The sequence below is a fragment of the Chiloscyllium plagiosum genome, chromosome 22 (genome assembly GCF_004010195.1).
Source record: "Chiloscyllium plagiosum isolate BGI_BamShark_2017 chromosome 22, ASM401019v2, whole genome shotgun sequence".
Lineage (NCBI taxonomy): Eukaryota > Metazoa > Chordata > Chondrichthyes > Orectolobiformes > Hemiscylliidae > Chiloscyllium > Chiloscyllium plagiosum.
In genome coordinates, this window is record NC_057731.1 from 42,902,754 (window position 1) to 42,914,852 (window position 12,099).

The 12,099-nt window shown below is 40.1% G+C and overlaps 1 protein-coding gene across 2 annotated transcripts in view; it reads left to right on the plus strand.

The window, feature by feature from the left end:
* The window catches only part of nt5c2a (5'-nucleotidase, cytosolic IIa), a 78,694-nt gene that overhangs the window by 5,392 nt on the left and 61,203 nt on the right, over positions 1 to 12,099 (plus strand). The window contains exons 2-3 of one of the 2 annotated variants that reach the window (XM_043712882.1): positions 10,960 to 11,033; positions 11,962 to 12,068. In XM_043712882.1, coding sequence (XP_043568817.1) covers positions 11,977 to 12,068 — 92 coding nt within the window. In that variant the 5' untranslated portion in view covers positions 10,960 to 11,033; positions 11,962 to 11,976. The remainder of the gene's footprint in view (positions 1 to 10,959; positions 11,034 to 11,961; positions 12,069 to 12,099) is intronic. The other variant, XM_043712881.1, reaches the window with a different exon arrangement.

Here is a 12,099-nt window from a genome sequence, read left to right on the forward strand (position 1 = left end):
CCACATTTGCTATCCTCCAGTCCTCAGGCACTATTCCTGTAGACAATGATGATTTGAAGATCAATGCCAAAGGCTCGGCAATCTCTTCCCTTGCTTCCCATAGGATCCGAGGATAAATCCCATCCGGCCCAGGGCACTTGTCTATTTTCATACTCTGCAGTATTTCTAATACCTCTTCCTTGTGAACCTCAATCTCTTCTAGTCTAGATGCAAGTATCTCTGTATCTTCCTCGCCAACATTTTCATTTTCTATAGTGAACACTGTCGAAAAATATTTATTTAGTGCTTCCCCTATCTCCTCTGACTCCACACACAACTTCCCACTATTATCCTTGATTAGCCCTAATTTAACTCTCGTCATTCTTTTATTCCTGACATATCTATGGAAAGCCTTAGGGTTAACCCTGATCCTATACGCCAACAACTTCTCATGTCTCCTCCTGGCTCTTCTGAGCTCCCTTTTTAGGTCTTTCCTGACTTCCTTGTAACCCTCAAGCGCCCTAACTGAGTTTTCACATTTTTGTCCTAACATAAGCTGCCTTCTTCTTCTTGACCAGAGATTCCACTTCCTTAGTAAACCACGGCTCATGCGTTCTATATCTTCCTCCCTGCCTGACAGTTACATACTTATCTTTTAAATTAGCAAATGACATAAAATGAGGTGGAAGTGTAACTGAATAGTGAGGATAATGCAAATACACTTGTAGAACATTTGGAGAAGCTATGTGAATAGGTAAATTTTTGTAGATGGAATTCCAGTGTGGAGAAATGGGAATTATATGCTTTGGCAGGAAAAGTAGGACTTTTTAAAATGGTGTAAGACCGGTAAGTGTTGAATTTCAAAAGGACTAGGGTGTCCTTGTTGATGAATTGCTGAAAGTTAATATATAGGTTCAGCAAGCAACTAGAGAATAAATAATACATTGGCCTTTATTACAACAGTATTCGAATATAAGAAGTAAAATATGTCTAGCCATTGTATAGAGCCGTAGAACACACCTGGAGGATTGTGTGTGCAGTTGTGGACTTGAGACATAAATATTTAAAAAGTATTAATTTAAACTGTTTGTTTAAAATTGTTTTGGTTAACATGCTTAATAACTATTAATAAATTCCTTTTTAAGGCTTCAATTTTAAATTGATCTGGCTTTCAGTCAGAAGATGTGGGTTTGATTCTGTTCAACCAGTCCTAATTCCGACTTTCAAAGGCTTGGAATGTGTCATGAACTGTTGCACAAAAGTGTGTTTAGGGCGAGGTGCCTAGCAGTTAAGCTAGGTGGATATTGCCATTCATGGTCTTTGACAACAGATAGAATGCCTTGGGGTGGGGAGGTGATTGTGAGAAACAGCAATGGAGCTTATATATTAATAACAGTAGATTCATACAAAGTCTGATTCTTTTAATAATTGCTTGGTAAGATTGTGCTCCTGGATCATTTTGAGGTGGACAAAGGTTAATACCCTTGCCCCTTATGAGTATAACAACTATGCTTGTAACTCCATGAACCAAAAGATCACATGAGTATGGGGATGGAGTGTCTATAACCAGGAGACACAGACACTGACTCAGGAAGAAACAGGCTATTGGAGACTGAGATGAGGGGGATTTTCTCCACTCAGGCAGATATATCTTTGGAATCCTCTGCCCCAAAGGGCCACAGAGACTCCATTTTTGAGTATATTGAAGGTGGCATCTACAAACTTATCAATTTCTAACTACATCAAGGAAAATGGTGACCGGGAAAGTGACTTTGACATGGATGATCAACCATGATCTAGTTGAATGATGGAGTAATCTAGATGGCCTGACTGACCTACCTGTACCTTGGTTCCTTCTATCAGCAAAATCCAGAAAGGTTTCTCCATTCTACTCAAAGAATGCTGTTGTGTTTTTATCTTTAAAACTTGTAATATGAGAGTTTTTTTAAACTTTCTGCAATTGTGTAAACTGATTGTCTTTTGGGGAATGCTGTTCCATATCTTTCCCTGTTTTTTGTTTCCATGATGGTGAGATGTACAATGGACAACTAAAGTACACAAAATCAGAATAACCCTCCAGGAGTCTGGAAACTGGGAAGGAAGAGCCTACACCATGTATACAAAAACAGGCCAGAATTTCATGGGAGTGTGTGTAATATTTCGTGTGTGTATTATTAGTGGAGATAAAACTTAGAGCTTCCATCTTAGTCAGATGTGCCTTTCTGTACTTGTCTCATATTTCCTTTGTCATTGAGCACGCTGCTAATGTCCTTGCGCTTTGAGGAGTGGAATTTCATGACCCAGATTTTAGAATTGTAGAAGTGCTTTCCTTTTTTTTTTAGATTTCTATTTTTAGAAGGTATGAGACATGTGAAAAATCTGGTTACAGGTTTTGTCCTTGAGTTTCCTCTAAGCTCCCCATGTCTTGAGGTGCTATCTGATGTTGGAATATGGGTTTTAAACATAACAGCAAGTCTGAGTTCTTAACCTGAGTTGCCAGTCAATACCTCTGAGTCTAGACAATGAATTTCTATACTGTTCATTCATGAGCCTGAGACAACAGCAGAGTCTAATCTTGTGCTCTTTCAAAACTATATTCTGCATGTATTATTGGATAACTATCGAAAACTGATCCTCTCCTGGTTTCTCCCCTCACTTCCAGTGTGCTGCTCATTTATAATTTGCTGCCCCAGCTAACTGTTCACCAATCTCCAATTTTAAACAGGAACGTTCCTGATTCCTGTTTTTTTTAAAACCAAGCTTCAATTTCAATGTGAGGCTGACTGTCCGGGTCGCCGATGATTTAATCCTTCTGACAAAGCATCTGAGCTTGCAGCTGTTTTCTGGAACAGGTCATCTCTCAAAAGCAAATTCTGTTTTGCCTTTTAGGGTGTTGTTGTTTTCTATTGTAGAAAATAAAAACAAACACCACAAAAGCTGTTTTCTTTAGTGGGTGAACTTTCTGGTATGTTGGAATGTTGGTGTGTCTAACTCCATATTGTACCTGTCCGGAGATTTGATGGGCACGATGTAGACGAAGCTCATGTTTCGTTTTTAAGTGTAGAGGAAGCTTGACTATGTATTTAACCTTGTGGGGTACAAAACCTAGTAGTATTTGATGGAGGCAATGTTGTGGGCGTTTTACTTTCTATTTAAAAGTGGGGGGAGCTCTACTGTACATTTAATGCCATTGCTGGGATTGTTTGTGGGGAAGGTGTATGGTGGTAAGGTCTCTGGACCAGTAGTCCAGAGGTCCAAGTTAATGTTCTCTAAAATGGGTTTGCAACTACTGTGGTAGTTGATGGAATTTTTATTCAATTAAATAAATCCGGATTATAAAGCCGGTCTCCTGTTAATGGTGACCATAGAACTATAATCTGTTTTTTATAAAAGTTCATCTGCTTTATTAAAGGCCTTTACATTAAGGGATGAAAATCTGCTGTCCTTCAATCTGGTTTACATGTGACTCCAGACCCAAAACAGTCCTAACTGCCTCTGAAAAGGCCCAGCAAGCCAATCATAGTTTCATTAGAGATGTACAGCATAGAAACAGACCCTTCAGTCCAACTCATCCATGCCGACCTGATATCCTAAACTAATCTAGTCCCATTCCAACACTTGGCCCATGACCCTCCAAAACCTTTCTTATTCATATACCCATACAGATGCCTTTTAAATGTTGTAATTGTACCAGCCTCTACCACTTCCACTGGCAGCACATTCCACACAAGCATCATCCTCTACATGAAAAAGTTGCCCCTTTAGGGAAACTAGAATTACACACATTATTCTAAAAGTGGCCTAACCAATGTTCTGTACACCCGCAACATGACCTCCCAGCTCCTCTACTCCATGCTCTGTACAGTAAAGGGAAGCATACGAAGCGCCGCCTTCACTATCCTACTTACCTGTGACTCCACTTTCAAGGAACTATGAACCTGCACTCCAAGATCTCTTTGTTCAACAACACTCCCAGGACCTTACCATTTAATTGTATAAGTCCTGCCCTGATTTGCCTTTCCAAAATGCAGCACCTAATTTGTCTAAATTAAACTCCATCTGCCACTCATTGGCCCATATGATCAAGATCCTGTCACGCTTTGAGGTAACATTCTTCATTGTCCCCTACACCTCCAATTTTGGTGTCATCTGCAAATGTATGAACAATACCTCCTATGTTCACATCCAAATCTTTTATATAAATGGCAATAAGCAGAGGACCCAGCACCGATCCTTGCGGCACACCACTGGTCACAGGCCTTTAATCTGAATAGCAACCCTCCACCAGTTCTGTATCAAAATGGCTACTTCTTCCTGTATTCCATGTAATCTAATCTTGCTAACTAGTCTACCATGAAGAACCTTGTTGAATGTTTTACTGAAGTCCATATAGATCACGTCCACTGCTCTGTCCTCATCAATCCTCTTCATTACTTCTTCAAAAATCAGGTTAGTGAGACATGATTTCCCATACACAAAACCATGTTGACTCACTAATCAGTCCTTGTCTTTTCAAATGCATGTAAATCCTATCCCTCAGGATTCCCTTCAACAACTTGTCCATCACTGATATCAGGCTCACCGGTCTAGTGTTTCTTGGCTTTTACTTACCACCTTTCTTAAATAGTGACACCATGTTAGCCAAAGTCCAGTCTTCCGGCACCTCAACTGTGACTATCGATGACCCAACTACCTCAACAAGGGACGCAGCAATCATTTCCCTAGCTTCCCACAGAGTTTTTGGGTACGCTTGATCAGGTCCTGGGGATTTATCAACTTTTCAGACATCTAACATCAACACCTCTGTAATATTAGGTTCCCTACAGTGTGGAAACAGGCCCTTTGACCCAACCAGTCCACACCGACCCTCTGAAGAGTAACCAACCCAGACCCATTTCCCTCTGAATAATGCACCGAACATTATGGGCAATTTAGCATGGCCAATTCACCTGACCTGCACATCTTTGGACTGTGGGAGGAAACCGGAGCACTCGGAGGAAACCAACGCAGACACGGGGAGAATGTGCAAACTCCACACACAGTCTGCCCAAGGCTGGAATCGAACCTGGGACCTTGGTGCTGTGAGGCAGCCGTGCTAACCACTGAGCCACCGTGCTGCCCCTTAATATGGACATTTTTTTTCAAGATGTCGCTATCTATTTGCTCACATTATGTCTTCCATGTCCTCCACAGTAAACACTGATGCAAAATGCTTGTTTAGTATCTTCCCCCGTCTCCTGTGGTTCCACAGGAGATCTTTGAGGGGCCTTGATCTCCTTGCTGATCTTTGAGTTAGTTACCCTCTCTCCTTAGTTACCCTTTTGTCCTTAATATTTTTGTGAAATCTCTTTGAATTTTCCTTAACCCAATTTGCCAAGGCTATCTCATGTCCCCTTTTTGCTCTTGTTTTGATTCCCATCATATGTATACTCCTACTGCCTTGAGCCTCTTCTAAGGATTCACTCGATCTCTCCTGCCTATATCTGACATATGCTTCCTTCTTTTTCTTAGCCAAAACCTCAATTTCTCTAGTCATTTGACATTCCCTTCACCTACCAGCCTTGCCTTTCACCCTAATAGGAACATACTGTCTCTGGACTCTCTATCGCATTTTTGAAGACTTCACATTTTCCAGTTGTCCCTTTACCTGCAAACATCTGCCCTCAGTCAACTTTTGAAAGTTCTTGCCTAATACGGTCAAAATTGGCCTTTCTCCAATTTAGAATTTCAACTTTTAGATCCGGTCTATCCTTTTCCATCACCGTTTGTTTAAAGTGGGTGGCATGGTGGCACAGTGGTTAGCACTGCTGCCTCACAGCGCCAGAATCCTGGGTTCAATTCCCGCCTCAGGCGACTGACTGTGTGGAGTTTGCACATTCTCCCCGTGTCTGTGTTGGTTTCCTCCGAGTGCTCCGGTTTCCTCCCACAGTCCAAAGATGTGCAGGTCAGGTGAATTGGCCATGCTAAATTGCCCATAGTGTTAGGTGAAGGGGTAAATGTAGGGGAATGGGTCTGGGTGGGTTGCGCTTCTGCGGGTCGGTGTGGACTTGTTGGGCCAAAGGGCCTGTTTCCACACTGTAAGTAATCTAATCTATTTGAATTAGAGCCAGAATTATAGTCGCTGGCTCCAAAATGTTCTCCCACGGGCACCTCAGTCACTTGCCTTACTTTTCCAAGAGGAGGAGAAAGTGAGAACTACAGATGCTTGAGATAAGAGTCAAAGTGTGACGCTGGAAAAGCACAGCTGGTCAGGTAGTATCTGAGGAGTAGGAGTGTTGATGTTTTGAGCATGAGCTCTTCTTCAGGAATGTTGAAGAGCTTGTGCTCGGAATGTCGACACTCTTTCCAGTGACACACTTTTTGACTCTTACTTCTCAAGTAGATCAAGTTTTGCAGTTTCTCTAGGTACATCCACATACTGAATCAGAAAGTTTTCTTGTACACACTTAACAAATTCCTCTCCATCTAAACCCTTCACACTATGGCAGTCCCAGTCTACTTTTGGCAAGTTAAAATCCCCTACCATAACCACCCTATTATTCTTACAGATAACTGAGATCTCCTTACAAATTTGTTTCTTAATTTCCTGCTGACTGGAGGGGGGTTCTATAATACAATCCCAATAAGGTGATCATCTCTTTCCTATTTCTCAGTTCCAACCAAATAACAGTTGATGATGGGCACCAAAAGCTGGCTTTGCCAGTGATGTCCACATCCATTGAAAGTAAAGAAAAACAAAGGTGAGAGGAGGCTAATTACCTGGTATGTAAACATGTAAAATAGAAGCAGAAGTGGGCCACCTGGTCACTTGAGCTTGCTCCACCATGCAATCAGACTATGCGTAACTTGATCACTCCAGTTTGATAGTTAATTCCAGTCATGTAGTTTTGGATTTTATGGCATAGAAAGTTTTGGTCCTGCGTTTTCTCTTCATAGGAGCTTTCTGATTTGTCTTCTCCACTTCATCAAGCTATTTTAAATTTTGGTTTTTACCAAATGCACCTAGAATTACGCAGCATTTATAACAGATTTTGGCTCAACTGGTATCTACCAGTGCTTGTATTCCACATTATCCTCTTGTGAGTATACTTCATCAGCAACAATTCTGACATGTATTTTTAATTGTGCCTTTTCTTGCAATAAAATTACCCAAAGTGCATCATGAGTTATCACACAAAATTGGTTTCCAAACCACAAAAGGCAATATTAGGCCAGGTAACTATAAAAGTTTGTTCAAATGTGTTTTTAACAACATCTTGAAGTACAGCACAGTGGAGGGAATTTCAGAGCTTTGATCACAGCAATTGACGTGATTAAATTAGGAATCTGAGGAATACTATTGCAGAAGGTTGTATGCCTAAAAGAAGTGCATCTTTCTATTCCTTTCTTAATTTGATTTACTTCCTCTTTCATACTGTGGTGGTGGTTCCACATTCTTACCACTCTCTTGTAAAATTCAGATTCTTTCTTTTAAAATAAGCATGGCTATTAATGTCAGCTAATTTTCATTCCCTCCTTAAGTGGAACCATCTTTTATTGAACTATCCTATCAAACTCTTGCTTAATTTTAATGGTCTCCATAAGGGAATCCTTCAATTCTTTTTGTTCTAGAAAAATTTCTGCAGCTGCAATAATCAATTCTTCTTTTCCCTGGCTCCAATGTTGCAGATTTCTGACAACCCACTATGATACATTAATAAATAACTAGTTTTCCTGACCCCTCTGTTTGTTCTGTCACAAATGAGATTGATGCCTTCAAATAGCCTACTGGCTGATTTGTGCAAATAGATTTTCTGGTTTATTTTATCATTATCCTCTGTCCTTTGCTGTGTGATAGCAGTTTACTATTGGCCTTTTGGCAATGACCTGAAGTAGTTTACCTTCAGCTTTTGCTTGGGAGCCATCTTGTAAGGGGATTCTTGTAGCAACATAGAAACAAAAGGAAACTGTTTGGCCATTCAAGCCTGAAAAATGGAGTCATACCATATCTTTCCGCCTTTGTCCCGTTAGCAAATTTTTCAATCTCTTTAAAGTTAATTTTGATCTTGAATCAATTGCCATTTGTGGAGGAGAGTTCCAAACTTCTACCACCTTTTGGCGTATAAAAGTTTTCTAATTTCACTCCAAGTTCAGTCTCTAATTTTTAAGCTCTGCCCATGCTCCTAGACTCCCCAGTTGGTGCAAGAAATTTCTCCTCTTTTGCCGTATCTGTTTATATTAATAATTTGAACTTTGATCAATGCCTACCTAACTTCTATTCTAACTTCCAGGGAGTACAATCCTGGTTTGTGTGATACATAATTTAACTCCTGGACTCTAGCAATCATTCTGGTATGATAACATTGCACTTTCTCCAAGGCCTTCCAGTTCAGACACTAACCAGGCTTTGTATTGTTCATGGAATGGTTACGTTTAAAGGAGGCCATTCAGCTTGTCATGGCTGTGTTCACAGCCTCATCAGCCATGCAAGGATTGACAGAACACAAGACTGGTGATGTGGGATTAGTGGAAATTAGAATAAAAAGGTGGACAGTCACACTTGTTAATGAGTGATTGCCATGACTCAACATATTTTTAGAAGGAGCAATTTCGCTCATGTCTCCACTCTGCCTTTTACCCATTGCCCTACAGATTGTTTTTCTTTTTCAGGTAATGATTTCAATTTATTTTTGAAAGTCTTCATTCATGTTGTCTCTACTTTTAGGCCACATGTTCTAAGCCCTTACCACTCACTGAAAACCTTTTTTTCCTGGTGTCTTCATTGCTTCCTTGCCAATTACCTCAAATCTTGGATCTTGCATCAATGAGAACATTTTCTCCCTTTTATATTTGTTATTTTGAATATCTCTATCAAGTGTCTTCTCTACTAAGAAGAAGAGTCATATTGGACTCTAAGCATTAACGCTACTCCTGTCTCCACAGATATGGCCAGATCTGCTGAGTTTCTTTTTAGCACTTCATTTTTAACCCGCGTACAACTCTCCAATTTATCTCTATACCTGAAACTTCTTATCTCTGTAACCATTCCTTTTGAATCATTTTTGTACTCTGTCTCAGGCTGTCACACCCTTCCTAATGTGTGATGCTCGGGGCTGGCCATAATTGCTTTGGTTTAGATCGCACCGATGTTTTATAAAAGTTTAGCATCATTCCCTTGCTTTTGTACTCTGTATTCCAATTGATAAAGCCTAAGATGATGTAAGCTTTATTAACTGATGTCTCAACCTGTCTGGCCATTTTCAAATGACTTATGCACATCTACACCTAGGTTCCTCTGCCTCTGCATCCCTTTTATAATGGTGCCCTTTACTGTTTATTATCTCTTTATGTCCTTCCTTCCAAAATTATTCTCTTCCCACTTTTCTGCAGTCAATTTCAGCTGCCACTTGTCTGTCCATTCCACCATCCTGTCTGTCCTTTTGAAAATCTATACTATCCTTCTCATTATTCAGGATACTTGTTGTCCACAAATTGTAAATTGTACTATGTACATGAAGGTCTAGATTATTTAATATACATCAAGAAAAGCCAGAGTCACAATATTGACATCTAGGGACCTGCACTATAATTCTATCTTCAGCCCAAAAAACAACCATACACCTGTTTCCTGTCACTCAATCATTTTGTATTATTTTCCACTGTCCCTTTTATTTTGAGTTTTAACAGAGTGACAAGAGCAGGCAGGAAAAAAACACTCATGGTATTCTGTAGTTGAACGGAAGGCAGGGCAGAATATTGCAGTTAACCTTACATACACAACCAACTGTACCTGCCAATTCTCATTGAACATTTGTGCCAAGCTTGTGTTGTGAGTGAAGGATGTGTTCTGGAGACCATGCATCTTAGTGGGGAACGATCTGTTGACAGTTTAATAGAAATTGGTAATATGAGTGAGTACATTGAGCCCGTGTTTGATGAGAAGCTGATATTTGAGCCATTGGGAGACATGTAATTAAATATCTGGATATTTAATATTGTATCATGTTGTGTGCAAGCTGCTTTGGGTGCTGATGTTCATAGATAATCTAGATGTGTGGGATTATTGCAGGATTGTTGTTTCAGAGAGGCAGCCAATGTTCTGGGAACCTGGGTTCGAATACCCTGACAGCAGATGGTGGAATTTGAATTCAATAAAGTTTGAAATTATGGGTCTAATAATAACTACAAATCCATTGTTGTTTGTCAGAAAAACCCATCTGGTTCACTACTCTCCTTTTGGGAAGGAAACTGCCAGCCTAGCCTTGTCTGGCCTATGTGTGATTCCAGACCCACAGCGATGTGATTCGGCAATTAACAATGGGAATAAATGCTTTCCTAGCATTTATATGTACACTAGATGTGGTTTTTACTGTATGAAGCTATTCAATGTTATACAAATGACCATTTGGCCTCTCTTTTTCTGAAGGCTATGAATGCAAGCCTGGTACAAGGCTTTAGCAGACAAACTAGGGCATTTGAGTGAGCTGCTGTTTTTTCAGATGAGATGCTGAAACCCATTGATCAGTTCCAGTGAATACTTAAGATCCATTGACATTATTCAAAGGTGAGTAGTGAGTTTCTCTTGTGTCCTGGCAAGGAAACAAATGGTTAATGCTAGTACTGATTTGAGTTAAAACGGATTGTCATCAACAAACACACTACATTTGGCTATCAGCTAAATCAAAATGTTATTCCATTTCAACTTGTCCCAAGATTTGATTTGATTTATGCTACAGACCAGGACTGAAGAAATAACTTTGCTTTAAATGGAGTCACCAACTGCTTGTTCTGGTGGATATTGAAGATCCAGGACATTATTTAAACAGGGAGTTCTCTTGGTATCTTAGCCGACACCAAAACATAATTAGCTGGTCATTTATCAGAAGTATTTTATGTGTCAGTCTAGTTTATTTTTGTGAATTTTCAAGTGATTCATTTGGATTCTTTTACTAGTCTTTCTGATCTGATGCCATTTTGTATGAATTTATGCTTTTTTTCCAGGCAATGAATATAACGGAAAGAGAAATTCCTTGATGTTTCTCAAATACACTTTTTCTAATTGCTGCTTATAATTAGTGAGTACCTTTGTTTGGCCAAGTCATTCTTCTCTTGCTAGTTTCAGGTGCTCCTGCACCTGAAAAGAGGGGCAGGAAATAACTGGCAAATGGTCAGAACTCTGAGGGTATAGGTTTTAGGGGTAGACTACTGGCTTTTTAACTGAATGTACTATTAAAACAATTCAGATGAATGGAACCTACTGCACTTTGATCTCAACTGTGCATCCAACCTGGTGCACACTGATTGCAGCTATGTCTCCTTTATAAACCTACTGTGTAGACTATTTACCTGAATACAGTTTGAGAACTCTTTTGCCCTTCTCTGTCTTGGAACTCCTTTCCTAACTGCACTGAGCATAGCTCTCTGCTGCTTCCACCTTCTTATCCCAAATGGACTGCAGTGGTTCAAGAAGATAGCATACCACCTTTTCTAGTGCAATTAGTGATGGGCAATAATTGTTTGCCCACCCAACATCTATGTTTCATGAAATAAAAGCTGACTAACGTACGTGACACTGATCTGTTTGGCTGAAATGGACAGAGTCTTAATCCCTAAGAAAATTGAAGGCTATAGAGGAAATGTGGGAGCCATAATCTCATTGAATGTCGAGGCAGACTTGAGCAATATGGCCTACCTCTGCTCCTATGTCTTAGCTCATCTGAACGTTGTTTATATTTCCAATAACCTGAAAAGTTATCCTCAAAGCGAAACACTTGCTGCCTTTTAAAGGGGAGGTAGCTAGCGAGTTTTCAGAAGGTAGATGTTTTATACTGGAGACTGTGTTCAATAGTGACCTTTGTCACTGGGTTAAGCTTTTATAAAGATTGCAGAAGCATTACTTCCTTCAATGCCAGCTGATGCTCAAGTTTACTCCATGGAGTTAGACCTGAAACATTTGGTAGTATTTCTGCTATGGATTGACGTTTTGTCACTCTCCTCACTCAGATTACTGAAGCAAGTATGTGCTCGTGGAGTGAGAAACTCAATGCTGACCTTTCTGGGACCATGGATGCTAGCAACATGAAGAAATACCGACGTGAGGCTTACCACCGGTATGTAGCAGTGAATTTTACACTTGAAGGG